Source organism: Eleutherodactylus coqui, chromosome 3 (genome assembly GCF_035609145.1).
Source record: "Eleutherodactylus coqui strain aEleCoq1 chromosome 3, aEleCoq1.hap1, whole genome shotgun sequence".
NCBI lineage: Eukaryota > Metazoa > Chordata > Amphibia > Anura > Eleutherodactylidae > Eleutherodactylus > Eleutherodactylus coqui.
Genome location: NC_089839.1, coordinates 120,159,272 through 120,176,567, shown reverse-complemented (window position 1 = coordinate 120,176,567; position 17,296 = coordinate 120,159,272). Strand labels below are relative to the sequence as shown.

General features: G+C 49.3%; 1 protein-coding gene across 1 annotated transcript in view; it reads left to right on the top strand.

Annotated features, from left to right (window-relative positions):
- The window catches only part of LOC136620934 (nuclear pore complex protein Nup133-like), a 103,970-nt gene extending 87,396 nt beyond the window's left edge, over positions 1 to 16,574 (top strand). Inside the window, exon 7 of the mRNA XM_066596028.1 lies at positions 16,310 to 16,574. Within this exon, the coding sequence (XP_066452125.1) occupies positions 16,310 to 16,486 (177 nt within the window). The 3' untranslated portion in view covers positions 16,487 to 16,574. The remainder of the gene's footprint in view (positions 1 to 16,309) is intronic.
- Positions 16,575 to 17,296: the final 722 nt, after the last annotated feature.

Below are 17,296 nucleotides of genomic sequence, written 5' to 3'. Positions count from 1 at the left end.
GAGCAAGTATGTGCGGGTATAAGTGTCGGGCATCGTTTGTTCGAAATTCGTCTAGTCTAAATGGACCATAAGTCTCTACAAAGGGTGGCTATCCTCAACTCCAATGTCAAGGACCAGTAGGCGTGGGGAATGATCTGATATGCCTTTGGGCGGATAGAATACATCACGCACCATGGGGAAGACAGTCTGGGGAACCAAAGCATAGATCAATGCGTGAAAAGGTGTTATATGTTAGGGAGTGAAATGAGTAAGCAGTGTCATGCGGTTGTCGCAGGCGCCATTTTTCATTCAGCAAGAAGGGTTGAGCCCACACAGGTAGTCAGGGCTGGAGTAAAGCGGTCTTGCACTGGGTCTAAAATAAGTTCAAAGTCTTCTGCAAATATTATTAGAGCAGCCTCAAGCAAAACCACCCATGCCATCACTTTGTGGAGGACTTTAATATCAGCAGGGAGTTGCAAATAAACATTATCGTGGGAAGAGACGTTCAAAAAGGTGCCTTGAAGGATCAAAAAATGTCCCCTGGCATCAGTATGGATCGGTCTTGGCCGACTTAGCCACCAGAATACTGACTCCTCCATCATAATTGATGGAGACCAGCTTAAGTAGCGCGCTAGCCATTGCAATTTCGTTGGACATCGTTTGCAAAGAACATCTGCATAGCACCTAGAGAAGAGTCGCGCCAGAAAGACAACAAAATGAAGTAGAAAAAAAGCAGACGGCTTATACATACATACCCTATGAACCCCTTCCCCACCCTATCCATCTCCTCTGAACTCAGGACAGGTTTAGATCCTTTAACTCGCAGCTTTTGTAAGGGGCCTACTCCCAGAGAACTAACAAGAAAACTTAAGACAAAAAGAACAAAAGTAGTCAGAGAAACCCCCTTTGGAAGAATAGAGACAACATCATGTAGATGTGGGCTATCCCACCATATCTTGTATATGCCCGGATAAATAAACCGCCGCTAGACAGGAACCATGGCCTTAAGAGGAAGGGGGGGGTCCACCAGGGAACAACCACAAACCGCAATATCGCTAGGTATTCAGGGGAATCGAATCAGACATCAAAGACGTCCTCATCAACAGTCAATTGAATAGCTACGGCATATGTGGATTAATGGGTCGGCCATTTTAGAAATTATTAGTGTCCTAAGAACAGGATTCAGTCTTCCTCGTGCCAATTCAGAACCTCTCCCGGACTCTCAAAGAAGTAACAACGATTGTTCTTGATCACCTTTAGCTTAGCAGAATATAACATGGCGTACACAAGCTGCTTAGAGCGCAGTAATGTTTCTGCCTCCATAAACTTTTGTCGTCTCTGTTGCACCTCCAAAGAAAAAGATGGGAAAATACGGGCTGTTTGCCCTTCCACCCTTAGCGGCTCCTTCACGCGATTGAGTTCCAGGATTAAACTCTGTCCCTGTAGTTGAGTAAGGCCGCCTGCAGACGGCCGAGTCGGATCCGGCTGCGAGAATTCTCGCAACGAGACCCGAGCGTCTGCAGAGAGCAGCGCGGGCACTCGCCTCTCCCGCGGCCCCGGCTCTTTCATGTGCCGGCTGCCGCGATTTGTTTGCGTGCGAGATTTTGTGCGGCCAAAGAGTTCGGGCGTCTGCATAGGATTGCGTTTGTTAACGCAAGCCTATGGCAGCTTCCAGGGGCGGAATTGCAGCCCTACTTGGCTATGGAAGTGTGTGGGGGGGTCCTCCAGGCAGTGGGGCTCCAGATGTAATGCGATGCACTCTTTCAACATGAAGTAGAGGTAACAGAGAATCTTAGCCGTATGTCTGCTTCAGAAGCGATTCCAAGAACTTGCAAATATTTTTATCCTCTGCTCCCTCCAATGGTCCTATAAATCTGAGATTACAGTAACGTAGCAGATTCTCCATTTCCTTTACCTTTTTTTGCTGCGAAGCTGGAGCTAATTTTCTGCACCCGATCCGGGAGTTGTGTAGTGGTGTCCTCCAGGTTAGAGAAAAGGAGCTCAATCTTGGTCATGTGTTCCCACATTGTTTGAATATCTGCTCTCAGCAGACTAAAGTCCGACTACAGGGCATCAATTTTTTCTGTGAGTGCAGAGCAGGACTCCTTGATTGCCTTAAGAACGTCGGCAATGGTTGGTCAAGATAAATGAGGTGAAAGTAATGCGGTCTCCGCAGAGGATGTGCCTTGTGGGCTGCAGGGTTCTTTAGATCGGGAGCCCATTGGGGTGCTGGGCTAGGTGTATCATTGCAGCTTGTACACTAGTTTAGCTTGTTTAGTGGGAGCCATTACACCAGAGGGGTACAGTAGGAGATATCTACAATTCTGCAGCGGCATTTAAACCCCCCAACTGATCGGGGATCTCGTACACAGCCCCCCCCCCCCAGCGCGATGAGATTGCAGGGAGCCGTGCGAGTGTCATGGCAGCTGGGGGCCTTCTGGAAGTTTTTAAAAAACCTTTTGCCATATTTATAATATCTAAATAATAAAACAAAAATACATATTTGATATCGCTGCGTCCGTAAAAGTCTGATCTATCAAAGTAACGAATGTTGTCAGAAAAAAATAAACTCCAGAAATGTGCTTTTTTGGTTATCCTGTCTCCAAGGAAGAATGCAATAAAAAGCGATCAAAAAGTTGTATGTATTTCAAAATAGTACCAACGTAAACTACAGGAAATCCCACAGAAAATGAACCCTCGCACAACTATTATTGCGCTCAGAAGATGACGGCAGAAAGTAATTAAAGAAAATACAAGTAGTACATAAAAAAACTGGTATCGCAGTAATACTGACCAATAAAATAAAGTTTTTGTTGCAGTTTGTGTGCTGTAAAAAAAACCACCGAAGGATGGCGGAATTTTATCCCCCCCCCCCCCCCCATTTTTTCGCCATTTAGATTTTTTTTTTTTTGCATTTTTCAGTTCATTATATGGTACATTAAATAGTACCATTGAAAAATACAACTCGTCCTGCAAAAAACAAGCCCTTATACATCTCGGGCACCATTAACCATTTAAGAACGCGGCCTTTTTTTCTCCCAATATTCCCACACCCCTTTAAAAAATCATAAGTTTTATGTAGCAATAAGGCCTCCTTCCCACGAGCGTGACGGGGTCCGCCGCGTAATATTACGCAGTGAAGCCCGTCACGGCGCCCCCCAGAGCCCCTATACTTACCTGCGGGAGATAGCGTGAAATCGCTTCCCCGCCCACCACCGCCGCGTCACCGCCCACCACCGCCGCGTCACCAGCCGTGTCACGTGCACGGCCGGCCGTGTCACGTGACGCGGCCGGACGCGTCATTTGGCGTCATATGACGCGCGGCGGTGGGCGGGAAAGCGTTTTTTCACGCTATCTCCCGCTGGTTACAGCGGGAGATAGCGTGAACGGACGGCTTCCATTGACTGCAATGGAAGCCGTCAGTGCGTACAGCCCGTCCTCACCCGCAGAAAATAGAGCATGCTGCGGGTGAGGACGGGAGAAATCGCGGTGCGTAATTCCGCGCTGGAATTACGCATCGTGAGCATTGTGCTATTAGGTTCAATAGAACCTAATAGCTGCGGGCAACGCAGCGGATTTTCGCCGCGAATTACGCGGCGGAAATCCATTCGTGGGAATGAGGCCTTAATGTAGATGTCTGAGGGCCTGTTTTTTGTGGGACTAGTTGTATTTTTCAATTGTGCTTTATAATGTACTGAAAAACTTTTAAAAGGGTCAGTACGATTACTATGATACCAAACTTTGTTATTTTTTCTTTTGCTGTAGTACCTTAAATTTTTTCCAAACATTAAATTTTTTTTCCCATTTTCTGCCGCGATCATCTGACAGCCATACATTTTATTTTTCCGTCTACATAGTTGTGCGAGGGCCTGTTTTTGTGGGCCTTCCTGTAGTTTTCTATTGATACCATTTTGGAGTACATACATCTTTTTAATCGCTTTTTATAATTTTTTCTTAGAGGCAGGGTGATCAAAAAAAGCGCAATTCTGGCGGCGCTTTTTTTTTTTTATTCTGTGATGTTCACCCTAAAGGGTAAATAATGCATTACTTTGATAGATCAGACTTTTACGAATGCAGCAATACCAAATATGTTTGTTTTAATTTTTAGATTCTTTTACTATAAATATATCAAAAAGGTTTTTTTAAAAAGTTTCTCTTAGTGACCAAGCCTGTTTGCACCTCAATGACCAAGCCAAATTTTAGAAATCTGACATGTCACTTAAACATATAAAGGCTCCGTAAAGGTTTTGCATATGCAAGTGATTCTGACATTGTTTTTTCGCCATATGTTGTACTTCATTTAGGTGGTAAAAATAGTCAAATAAAATTTGTGTAAATTTATTAAAGTTGCCAAAATTGGGAACATTCAAAAAAAAATTCCACATTTCAATTGCAATATATCAAATATGTGCAAACATACTATACAAATTTTTGCTAAGATATACTGTATATTTCCATCTGTTTACTTTATTCTGGATGCACATTTGAAAAGTTTTTTTTTTTTTTTTTAAACCATTTAGGAGACGTACAAATTTAACATTGATTATCAACATTTTAAGGAACACTTTGTTTTCCCACACCAAGCCAAGATTGCAAAGGCTCATAGGTGTCAGAGTGATAGATTCCCCCACATATGACCCCATTTTAAAAACTATACTCTTAATGTATATTCACTGAGGGGTGTCATGAGTATTTTAACCACACAGTTTTTTTTCAGGAGTTAATGCAATTTAGAGGAGAAAAAATAAAATTTCATATTTTTGCAAATATGTTATTTTAACCCCTTAGTGACGGAGCTTTTTTGCTTTTTTCCATTTTTGTTATTTCCTACTCCCTTTTAAAAAAAACAGAGTTCCTTTATTTATCCATCTACGTCGCTGTATGTGGGCTTTTTTTTTTTTTTTTTTTTGCGGGACGAGTTGTATTTTTCAATGGCACTACTTATTGTACCATATAATTTACTGAAAAACTTTTTAAAAATTCTAAGCGGAGAGAAATGGAAGAAAAATCGACATTCCACCATCTTTCGGTGCATCCTGTTTCTACGGAGCACAAACTGCGACAAAAACGACCTGATATTTTTATTCTATGGGTCAGTACGATTACTACAATACCAAACTTATATAGTATTTTTTTTGCTGTAGTACTTGTATTTTTTTTTTAAAGATATTTAATTTTTTTCAATTATTTTCTGTGGTCATTTTGTGCGCGCAATAACTTCTTTATTTTTTCGCTGACGTAGTTGAGCAAGGGCTCATTTTTTGCGGGATGTCCTGTAGTTTCCAATAGTATCAATTTGGAATACATACATGTAATAAACATGTAATATACATGTAATAAACAGCTGATGCCCGCGCTTTATGGAGGGAGATAGTGGCGCTACCTCCCTCCATACACGTCCTGCAACAGCAGGGCGTAGTTTTACTATAGCGCCGTCACTAAGGGGTTAAAGACCGTTTTGTTTTTTTTCTCCCTTGAGTGCACATGAAAATGAGAATTTGCACCATAAAATGGATACACCTGTTTAGAAACAAACCCGTTGTGGCCCTAATATTATGTCCATATGCACAATCGGGCCCAAACCAAAAGCAGCAGCCCGTCGCTTTCAGGCCCCATAGCACACTTGTAGAGCCCTTGAGCGGCTAAAATGATGGAGAACCTCCATAAATGACCCCATTTTGAAAACTACACCCCTTAATTAATTCATCTTGGGGGGTACTGCGTATTTTGACCTGACAGTATTTGAATGAATCTAAGCAAAGCAAAACCAAAAAAATTACGGTTTTCATTTTTTTGCCAATTGTCATTTTAAAAAAAGTTTGTTTTGTACAGGACAGATATGAATGAAGACTTGCACCCCAAAATGGATATCCCTGTTTGTTCTGTGTTTAGAAACATACACGTTGTGGCGCTAAACTTCTGTTTGTATGCACAACTGGGCCCAAGCCGAAAGGAGCAGCTGGTGGCTTTCAGAACAGATATTTTGCTTGAAGGTGTTTTAGGCCCCATAGCACACTTGTATGGCCCTCGAACAGCTAAAATGATGGAGAACCCCCACAAATGACCCTATTTAAAAAGTAGACCCCTTAACGAATTCATCTAGGGGTGTACTGTATATTTTGATCCCCAGAGTTTTTGACTGAATCTAAGCAAAGCAGAAGGAAATAATTTTCCTTTTTTGGCAATTGTGTGAGATTGGCCTAATGGTAGATCGCTACCTTTTTATTATGTGACTGGGGACTGCTCAACTAGGTCACCGGTCACTGCTGCAGGCACTTGGTGATGGTTGGTCGCCGGGAGCAAGGAGATTTAAAATTTCCTGGGCTCCCCGCCTCCTGCGCATGTGTCATGGAGGATGATCCCATCGGTGAGTGGAGATGAAACTTCAACTTTTTAAAAAAACTTGGACGTCATCGCCATTATCCATTAGATAATGGCGATCACATGATCACTTACCGCATACCGCTGCTCCCCATGACCTCTCCAGGCACTTTACTACCTTTGGTACCCAGGAGTAGGGGGATTTAGAATTTTTTGGGCTATCCTTGACTTTTGCACATGCGTCTGCCATTACGCTGACGGGTGCATGCGCCAAAGCCGGGGTAAGGTCCGCAGATGAAGATCCCATTGTGGGAGAAATTTGGGGACCTCAGTTATGTAATTTCATCTCCCCTCGCGGATATGATCGGTAAGAGGAGATGAAACTCTAACTTTATTACATTTTTTATTTTTTTACACTTTTTAACTTTCTATGATCACGATTATCCGATGAATAACGATAATCATGTGACCGGGAACCGCATACAGCGGTTCCTGATCACATCTCCCTGCACTCGGCTATCTTTGACAGCCGGGTGCAGGGGAATTTCACATTTGCTGGGCTCTCCAGCTTGTGCAGAAACCCGCGGCAGCTGTAAATCGCCGCCGGACATCATGGGGGACTGGGGTGAAACTTTTTTTCACTTCTTTTGAACTTTTCCATGATCCAATGGATAACAGCGATCACGGGACTGGGGCCCGGTCACCGCAGTCCATGGTGGCATCTCCTGACTCCCGGCTACCTTTAGTACCCAGGAGATTTCAAATTTGCCTGGGCTACTAGCTTTCTGCGCATGCGGCTGATAGAATGACACCTGGAGCGCATGCGCAGAAGGGGGCGTTGGGTACTGGAGGACCAAATCACCACGGGACAGCACGGAGTATCAGGGTGAGTAATCTCCGATCCATGAGGGCAGCTGAATCTTTAACTTTTTAAAAACTTTTTGGCACTTTAATGCAATCAGCGCTATCCATCGGATAGGAGGAAGAACATGAGTCAGCCAGGACCCATACTGCTTGGGAACCAGTACGAGGTTCTCACGCAGGGAGAGCTGGTACTGGTTCCTGAGCAGAAGGACAAAGATACAAGAAATGACTCCACATACAAAGAGCAGAGGAGAAAGAGGTACAGCAAGAGGTGACTCAACCCACAGAAAACAAAGCAGCAGAGAAAGATGTACAGCAAGAAATGACTCTACCTACAAAGAACTGTGTAGGAAGTGCACAGAGTCCTCTTGAATGGAGAAATAGTGCTGTTGTGAAGAAGAGGAGAGTAGTGGTTGTAGGGGATTCCCTATTGAGAGCAACAGAGGCCGCTGTCTGTAGACCTGACATAACCTCATGAGAGGTGTGCTGTCTTCCAGGTACACAAATCAGAGGTGTCTGATAGGCTGTCAAGACTTTTCAGTCCTACAGAACACCACCCATTCCTACTAATACATGTAGGGACAAATGACACTACAAAAAAGGACCTTGCAACTATCTGCAGAGACTTTGAAGACCTCAGAAAGAAGGGGAAGGAACTAGGAGCATAGGTGGTCTTCTCATCCATCCTCCCAGTGGATGGCCATGGAATAAGAAGATGGAACAGGATTCTACAGGTGAACAACTGGCTACATCGATGGTGCCCTCAGCAAAGATTTGAATTCCTAGTCCATGGAGTTAATTACCTATATGATGGATTGCTTGCTAGAGACGGGTTGCACCTTACAAAAACAGGTAAGCACGTTTTTGGTGGGCGCCTTGCTTCACTCATTAGGAGAGCTTTAAACTAGAACAATATGGGAAGGGAAGTAAAAAGCTAGGTAAAAATATACAGCTAATTAACGCATTTGAGACCCTAGCTATTAGAAGTAGAAAGAAAGAACAAAGACAAAAAATTCAAAAGGCAAGTTGAGGAGCAAGAGACACCGATCACAAACTAAAATGTTTTTATACAAATGCACAGAGCATGGGAAACAAACTAGGAGAATTGGAGCTCCTAACACAGGAAGAGAAATATGATGTCATAGGCTTCACGGAAACTTGGTGGAATGATACACGATTGGAACACAAGGCTTGAAGAATACAACTTATTTATAAGAAACAGACCAAAAAATGGTGTGGAAGTATTACGTTGTGTTAGGAAAACATTTATCTCCACAGAGATTCAAGCTTCAGAGCATGGTAGTTCTGTAGAAATTGTTTGGGTAAGAATACAAGGAGAGAACAGAAAGGACACCATTGTAGGCATTTACTATAGGCCACATGGACAAGCAGAAGAAATTGATGAACTGTTTCTACATCAGATGGCCAAGCTCTCTAAAAAGCATGACATAGTCATTTTGGGAGATTTTAACTATCCAGACATTTGTTGGGAATCTCTCTCAGGTAAAAGTAATGGATCCAACAAATTCTTATCCGCTCTTGCTGACAACTTTATCATCCAAAAGGTCGAAGAGAAAACAAGGGAATCTGCTATCTTCGACCTAAGGGCGCCCACCCACTGGCGTTTTTTTTCCCTGCGAAATTCGCAGCATTTTTTTCTCTGCAGGGGTCTATGGGACTTGTAATGTTAAAATCGCGATCGCGCAAAATCGCAATTTACCGCAAAATCGTGATTTTGCGCGATCGCGATTTTAACATTACAAGTCCCATAGACCCCTGCAGAGAAAAAAATGCGAATTTCGCAGGGAAAAAAAACGCCAGTGGGTGGGCGCCCTAATTCTTACAAACAGGGAGGAAATGGTTGAGGGGAAGTAAGGGTGGCTGGGTCCTTAGGAGGCAGTGATCTTGCTATCCTTGAATTTTGGATAAAAGGAGGAAGACCTAGGAAAACTCAGACCTCAAGGTTGGATTTCAGAAAGGCAGATTTCAACGAACTCAAAGAGGGTAGGAAGAATCCAATAGCTAGATGTTCTTAAGGATGGGAAATATTGCAAAATGAGATTCTCAAAGCACAATCGTTAACAATCCCCAAGGAAGAATGGGAAGCATTTAAAGAAACCAGGATGGATCAACGCAGAACTTACACACGTTAAAAACAAAGAAAAATGTTTATCAAATGGGAAGAGGGGGAAATATCTAAAGAAGAATATAATACTGTCTGCAGAAATTGTAAGGCAAGTGTCAGAAAAGCTAATAATGAATTGAGACTTGCATCAGAGGCCACAAGCAATAAGAGAGGATTTTGGGGGTATGTAAAAAGCAAAAGAAAAGTCAAAGATGCTATTGGATGCTTACAAGATGAAAATGGTGAATTGGTTAAGAATGATGTTGAGAAGGCCGAACTTTTAAATTTCTATTTTGTATCTGTTTTCTCTCAGCAAGTAGATGGAACATCAACTGATCTTCCCTGTGCTATAGGGGGAATAAAAAAATACAGGCTATCTGTAAGCAGAGAGATGGTGAGGGAACGCTTAGCTAACTTAAATGAATTCAAGTCTCAGGGACCAGATGAATTACATCCCAGGATACTAAAGGAAGCAGTGGAGGTAATTGCTGAATCACTTGCCATAATCTTTAAAAATTCCTGGAGAACAGGCTCTCACCCTGCAGCTGCTCCTCCTCAGCGCCGCTCTCCTCGCACTAGAGATCATGTTCTCTGCAGTCTACCCCCAGACAGAACAAGCCTATGAGAAGATCGCCCACTGACAACAGCATTAAGGGTGAGGGAACTTGCTGCGCAGCCGGCAGGCCATAGAAAACGAGGCAGAGGACGATTTGGGCCGTGGGCCTTGTGTTTGACACCTGTGTCTTAAGAGGATCGGTGCTTGAGTTTGAAGAGTTTTCATAAAACATTTTGTTTTTTAGTGTTTGTTTTTTCACCGTTGTTTACCATTCGTAGACGCACAATACAATTGAGATAAATCCATTATTAAATCATTCATATTCTAATATCTTACCAAAATGTACCAATCCTGGAAAGCAGAAACCGGGAGTACAGATGGGCAACTCCCAGCCTTCCCCCACGAGTGCAGGAGGCAGAGAGTCACTGCTAGCAAACATAGCTGAATAGTCTTCCTGTACGCTGAAGGTGTGGATAAACAGTCATTGGGCTGATGATGTGAACAATGCCAAAAGCCCCTCAGGTCTTTGCAGACACTTTGCTGAACTTCCCAAGGGAGATGTCTCTAGTCTTGATTGTAAGGCTGGGTTTACACAAGACTGAAATTTAAATTCTGTGAGATCTCCACAGCAGAAAGACTGCTACAAAACCCGTGCCTTTTGGCTTTTCAGCCTGTATTCTGTTGCAGAAATCTCTCCCCATAGAGAGAAGAGAGTCTGTAGTGGGAACGGCACCAAGATTGACATGCCCATGGGTTTGTATTCTGCGCAACTTGCCTGCAGTGGACTGTCGTCAGCGTGTGACCGAGATTTCTGCTAATCTCATATACTTTGCTGCTAAGTCTCTGTTTTAAAAATGCATGCATAATTTCCGTGCAGAGGGGTTATTTATTTTTATGACCTATATTTATATCCTTTTTATGACTATATTTATAACCTTTCCTCGGGGGGGGGGGGGGGGGGGGCGGGAGTATTGTTCATTGCTCATTTAATGGATTACATTGAGCATTTTGCTATAGATTATTACAGTTACAAGCTGCACAATTTCTTGCTGGTTTCAAAACTTTCTCTTCCACTCCCTTACTTGTAATTCATCCCCCCCCCCCAGCTTTTGTATATGTAACTGAATTAATACTGTTTGATTGGGTAAGAAGCAGTAGGGAGGGTAATTATTATTTCGCAATACTGTTTGCTATCTTGTGCTGTGACTTAGGCCGGGTTCACACAGGTGGACTAGTTTACGTATGTTGGAGGCCGGGAGTGGATTCCGGCTGTGAGCCTGGCCTGCTACCCTGTGTACCTTTTTAATTTTTTGTTGCATCGTGGATGACCACGGCGGCTCGTCGTTAGTCATGTCAAGTAAAGTCTTTATTTTATTGTTTGTGTTTCCTGTGTTGTCCCTTAGCAATGACGCGGGCACCCGCGGCCCATACACAGTGTTAATTGCGTGTGGGCTGCGGGTCAGATGGGCTCTATTGACTTCAATGGAGGCCGTCCGCGTAGATTTGGTCACTGGTCCTGCGGGGGTAAAGGGGTGCCGGGCTTACATCGGTCCTTTCGGGGGGGAAATGTCGGGCCATCACCGGTCATGCAGGGGAGTGGGGCAGTCACTGGTCTTGCAGGGGGGGTGTCGGGCCGTCACTGCTCCCACAGGAGGGGGGGGGGGGTGTTGGGCCATTACTGATCCTGTGGTAGGGGGGTACTGAGGAGTCGGGCAGTCACTGATCCTAAGGGGGGAGGGGTCGGGCAGTCACTGATCCTAAGGGGGGAGGGGTCGGGCAGTCACTGATCCTAAGGGGGGAGGGGTCGGGCAGTCACTGATCCTAAGGGGGGAGGGGTCGGGCAGTTACTGATCCTAAGGGGGGAGGGGTCGGGCAGTTACTGATCCTAAGGGGGGAGGGGTCGGGCAGTTACTGATCCCAAGGGGGGGAGGGGTCGGGGAGTTACTGATCCCAAGGGGGGGAGGGGTCGGGCAGTCACTGATCCCAAGGGGGGGAGGGGTCGGGCAGTCACTGATCCCAAGGGGGGGAGGGGTCGGGCAGTCACTGATCCCAAGGGGGGGAGGGGTCGGGCAGTCACTGATCCCAAGGGGGGGAGGGGTCGGGCAGTCACTGATCCCAAGGGGGGGAGGGGTCGGGCAGTCACTGATCCCAAGGGGGGGAGGGGTCGGGCAGTCACTGATCCCAAGGGGGGGAGGGGTCGGGCAGTCACTGATCCCAAGGGGGGGAGGGGGAGGGCAGTCACTGATCCCAAGGGGGGGAGGGGGAGGGCAGTCACTGATCCCAAGGGGGGGGAGGGGGAGGGCAGTCACTGATCCCAAGGGGGGGGAGGGGGAGGGCAGTCACTGATCCCAAGGGGGGGGAGGGGGAGGGCAGTCACTGATCCCAAGGGGGGGGAGGGGGAGGGCAGTCACTGATCCCAAGGGGGGGGAGGGGGAGGGCAGTCACTGATCCCAAGGGGGGGAGGGGTCGGGCAGTCACTGATCCCAAGGGGGACGTGTCGCCGGGGCTGGGGGCGCTGTCCCGTGGACGTGTCGCCGGGGCTGGGGGCGCTGTCCCGTGGACGTGTCGCCGGGGCTGGGGGCGCTGTCCCGTGGACGTGTCGCCGGGGCTGGGGGCGCTGTCCCGTGGACGTGTCGCCGGGGCTGGGGGCGCTGTCCCGTGGACGTGTCGCCGGGGCTGGGGGCGCTGTCCCGTGGACGTGTCGCCGGGGCTGGGGGCGCTGTCCCGTGGACGTGTCGCCGGGGCTGGGGGCGCTGTCCCGTGGACGTGTCGCCGGGGCTGGGGGCGCTGTCCCGTGGACGTGTCGCCGGGGCTGGGGGCGCTGTCCCGTGGACGTGTCGCCGGGGCTGGGGGCGCTGTCCCGTGGACGTGTCGCCGGGGCTGGGGGCGCTGTCCCGTGGACGTGTCGCCGTGGGGGGCTGGGGGCGCTGTCCCGTGGACGTGTCGCCGTGGGGGGCTGGGGGCGCTGTCCCGTGGACGTGTCGCCGTGGGGGGCTGGGGGCGCTGTCCCGTGGACGTGTCGCCGTGGGGGGCTGGGGGCGCTGTCCCGTGGACGTGTCGCCGTGGGGGGCTGGGGGCGCTGTCCCGTAGACGTGGGGTGGTGGGGGCGCTGTCCCGTAGACGTGGGGTGGTGGGGGCGCTGTCCCGTAGACGTGGGGTGGTGGGGGGCGCTGTCCCGTAGACGTGTCGCCGTGGGGTGGTGGGGGCGCTGTCACGTAGATGTGTCGCCAGGGTTAGGGTGGGGGGCTGTAGGTGCTGTTACAGACTTGTCGCCGTGGTGTTTGTGTGCTGTCACATGGGGGAGGGGGGGCTTGTCACTGTGGGGTGCTATCACATAGACTTGGAGGTGGGGGTGCTGTCACGTGGACTTGTCGCCGGGGGTGGGGGTGCTGTCACGTGGACTTGTCGCCGGGGGTGGGGGTGCTGTCACGTGGACTTGTCGCTCTGGGGGTGCTGTCACGTGGACTTGTTGCTAGGGGAAGGGGGTGCTGTCACGTAGACTTGTCGCTGTTGGGTGGTGGAGGTGCTGTCAGACCTGTCACCGGGGTGTTTGTGTCACATGGGGGAGGGGGGGGCTTGTCGCTGTGGGGTGCTGTCACATAGACTTGTTGCCGGGGGTGGGGGAGCTGTCACATAGACTTGTTGCTGGGGGTGGGGGTGCTGTCACATGGACTTGTGGCTCTGGGGGTGCTGTCACGTGGACTTGTGGCTCTGGGGGTGCTGTCACGTGGACTTGTGGCTCTGGGGGTGCTGTCACGTGGACTTGTGGCTCTGGGGGTGCTGTCACGTGGACTTGCCGCTCTGGGGGTGCTGTCACGTGGACTTGTCGCTGGGGGAAGGGGGTGCTGTCACGTGGACTTGTGGCTCTGGGGGTGCTGTCACGTGGACTTGTCGCTCTGGGGGTGCTGTCACGTGGACTTGTCGCTGGGGGAAGGGGGTGCTGTCACGTGGACTTGTCGCTCTGGGGGTGCTGTCACGTGGGCTTGTCGCTGGGGGAAGGGGGTGCTGTCACGTGGACTTGTCGCTCTGGGGGTGCTGTCACGTGGACTTGTCGCTCTGGGGGTGCTGTCACGTGGACTTGTCGCTCTGGGGGTGCTGTCACGTGGACTTGCCGCTCTGGGGGTGCTGTCACGTGGACTTGTCGCTGGGGGAAGGGGGTGCTGTCACGTGGACTTGTGGCTCTGGGGGTGCTGTCACGTGGACTTGTCGCTGGGGAAGGGGGTGCTGTCACGTGGACTTGTCGCTCTGGGGGTGCTGTCACGTGGACTTGTCGCTGGGGGAAGGGGGTGCTGTCACGTGGACTTGTGGCTCTGGGGGTGCTGTCACGTGGACTTGTCGCTCTGGGGGTGCTGTCACGTGGACTTGTCGCTGGGGGAAGGGGGTGCTGTCACGTGGACTTGTCGCTCTGGGGGTGCTGTCACGTGGGCTTGTCGCTGGGGGAAGGGGGGTGCTGTCACGTGGACTTGTCGCTCTGGGGGTGCTGTCACGTGGACTTGTCGCTCTGGGGGTGCTGTCACGTGGACTTGTCGCTCTGGGGGTGCTGTCACGTGGACTTGTCGCTCTGGGGGTGCTGTCACGTGGACTTGTCGCTCTGGGGGTGCTGTCACGTGGACTTGTCGCTCTGGGGGTGCTGTCACGTGGACTTGTCGCTCTGGGGGTGCTGTCACGTGGACTTGTTGCTCTGGGGGTGCTTTCACGTGGACTTGTCGCTCTGGGGGGGGGAAGGGGGGTGCTGTCACTGGACTTGCTGTTGGGTGCTATCCCATAGACATGTCGCCGGGGGTGGGGGTGCTGTCACATAACCTTGTTGCCGAGGATGGGGGTGCTGTCACATGGACTTGTTGCCGGGGGGGGGGGGCTGTCACTGGACTTGTCGCCGGGGGGGAAGGGGGGTGCTGTCACATAACCTTGTTGACGAGGATGGGGGTGCTGTCACACAAACTTGTCGCCGGGGGGTGGGGGTAGGTGCTTTCACAGACTTGTCGCCGGAGGGGGCGGTGTCAGAGGTGCTGTCACATAGACTTGTTGCAGGGGTTGGGGATAGGTGCTGTCACATAGACTTGTCACCGTGGGTGGGGGTGCTGTCACATAGACTTGTCGCCGTGGTGTTTGTGTGCTGTCACATGGGGGAGGGGTGTGCTTGTCGCTGGGGGTGGGGGAGCTGTCACATAGACTTGTCGCTGGGGGTGGGGGAGCTGTCACATAGACTTGTCGCTGGGGGTGGGGGTGCTGTCACATGGACTTGTTGCCGGGGGTGGGAGTGGTGTCACATGGACTTGTCTCTCTGGGGTGCTGTCACATGGACTTGTTGCCCTGGGGTGCTGTTACTGGACTTGTCGCCGGCGACGGGGGGTGTGCGTGCTGTCACTGTGGGGTGCTGTCCCATAGACTTGTCGCTGTGGGGTGCTGTCCCATAGACTTGTCGCTGTGGGGTGCTGTCCCATAGACTTGTCGCTGTGGGGTGCTGTCCCATAGACTTGTCGCTGTGGGGTGCTGTCCCATAGACTTGTCGCTGTGGGGTGCTGTCCCATAGACTTGTCGCTGTGGGGTGCTGTCCCATAGACTTGTCGCTGTGGGGTGCTGTCCCATAGACTTGTCGCTGTGGGGTGCTGTCCCATAGACTTGTCGCTGTGGGGTGCTGTCCCATAGACTTGTCGCTGTTGGGTGCTGTCCCATAGACTTGTCGCTGTTGGGTGCTGTCCCATAGACTTGTCGCTGTTGGGTGCTGTCCCATAGACTTGTCGCTGTTGGGTGCTGTCCCATAGACTTGTCGCTGTTGGGTGCTGTCCCATAGACTTGTCTCTGGGGCTGAGGATGCTGCCACATAGACTTGTCGCTGGGGGAAGGGGGGGCGGTGTTAAAGTAATTTGTCACGTGGTGTGGGAGGGGGTCTGTGACAGTAATTTGTCGGGCTAGGGGGTGGGCGAGGGGCTGTCACAGTAATTTGTCACGGTCACAGCAATTTGTCTCACACGGTGTAATCCTGCCTGTCCAGGGAGGGGAGGAGGTGAGCTGTGATGAGGGGACATGCTGGGAATATGAAGGAATCTCCTGCTACAACTGTCACAACAGTAGCAGGACATCGCACTGCTCTCCTATTGCTTTGAACGGGGCCGGGCGGCTGCCCGGCTCCATTGAAAGCAGTGAGGTCAGGGGACTTGCATGGAGGGAGAGAGCTATATTGGGCTGTTTCTCACAGCCCGATATCGCTCTCCCCTTCACAGCATAATGGGAACTACCCAGGCGGCGCCATCTTTGAAAAATTCTTCAGGTCAGCCTTATAGGGGGAAGATAAGGAATAAAAAGGTTAGGATAATATTGATTTTTTTTTTTTTTTTTTTTTTTTTTTTTATGTGTAATGCCGTATTGTATAATGCTTTTACTGTACAGGGCATTAATGGGAAAAAATAATTCACTTTGGGCGGTGAGACAACCCCATTAACTTCTCTCTTTCTTCTTTGCAGCTCCTCAGTGTGCTTTGGGACAAAGCAGATTGCTTTTACACTCTTACCAACAACAACATAAATAAATGGGATTTGGATGATAATTCTGAGTACCATGTTCTAAGTTGGGACATGAACCGTGTGCTGAAAGGAGACATTTCTGATGCCATATGGGTAAGCATAGAAACACAAAATTGACGGCAGAAAAAGACCACATCATCCATCCAGTCTGCCCTTTATGGAAGCTTCCCTTTTTATTTATCTCTTAGGTTTCAGTCATGTATTCCCCTATCCTTTTCTTCTTTCCTCTGGGCTATACAGATTCTTCTTTATGATTTCCCTGAAGATTTATTTATTTTTTGTCCTTAAGACGTTTTGGCATTTTGCTAGCCCGTCTTTGGACTTGTTTTTTTCCCGTTTTTATTACTCACTTCTTGGCCACACTCTGTAAATACCTTCAGATTTGTGTGCCATTTAGTAGTCCCTCACAGCAATACCAACAAACCAGATCACAATCTTACCAACAACCTCTGGTCCTGTTGCCACCATTGATTTGGGCCCTAATCCTGTGATACCCATGGCAGCTAATCTTGAACATAGTGAAAGGTGTTACAACACATTTTTCCTATGAGTACTGTGCTGTAAAAAAAATCCATTTTCCCCAGTCGTCTCCACGACAGCACCAATTGAGATTGCCTCCTCCTGATAGGACAGGAACATACTGAGAGGTTAAAAGCTCCCCCCCTTCCCCACTTTCCTCAGTGTCTTCCTGTCCTGCCAGGAAGCAGGATCTCTGAGAGGGGCTGGTGGAGAAGCCAGCCAAAGCATACTCACGGGCGGATCGGAGGGCAGTGGGTCAGCCTGTCCTCCCTTCCCAGCCAGACGACTCCCGGGACGCCACATGGGGTGGTAGCCCCCGGGCCAGGTTCCTCTTGCGGCGGCCCATGGGGGGTACAAAGCGGGAGCCTCAGTCCCCCTCCCCCTTCTCGTATAGTCACAGCGCGACGC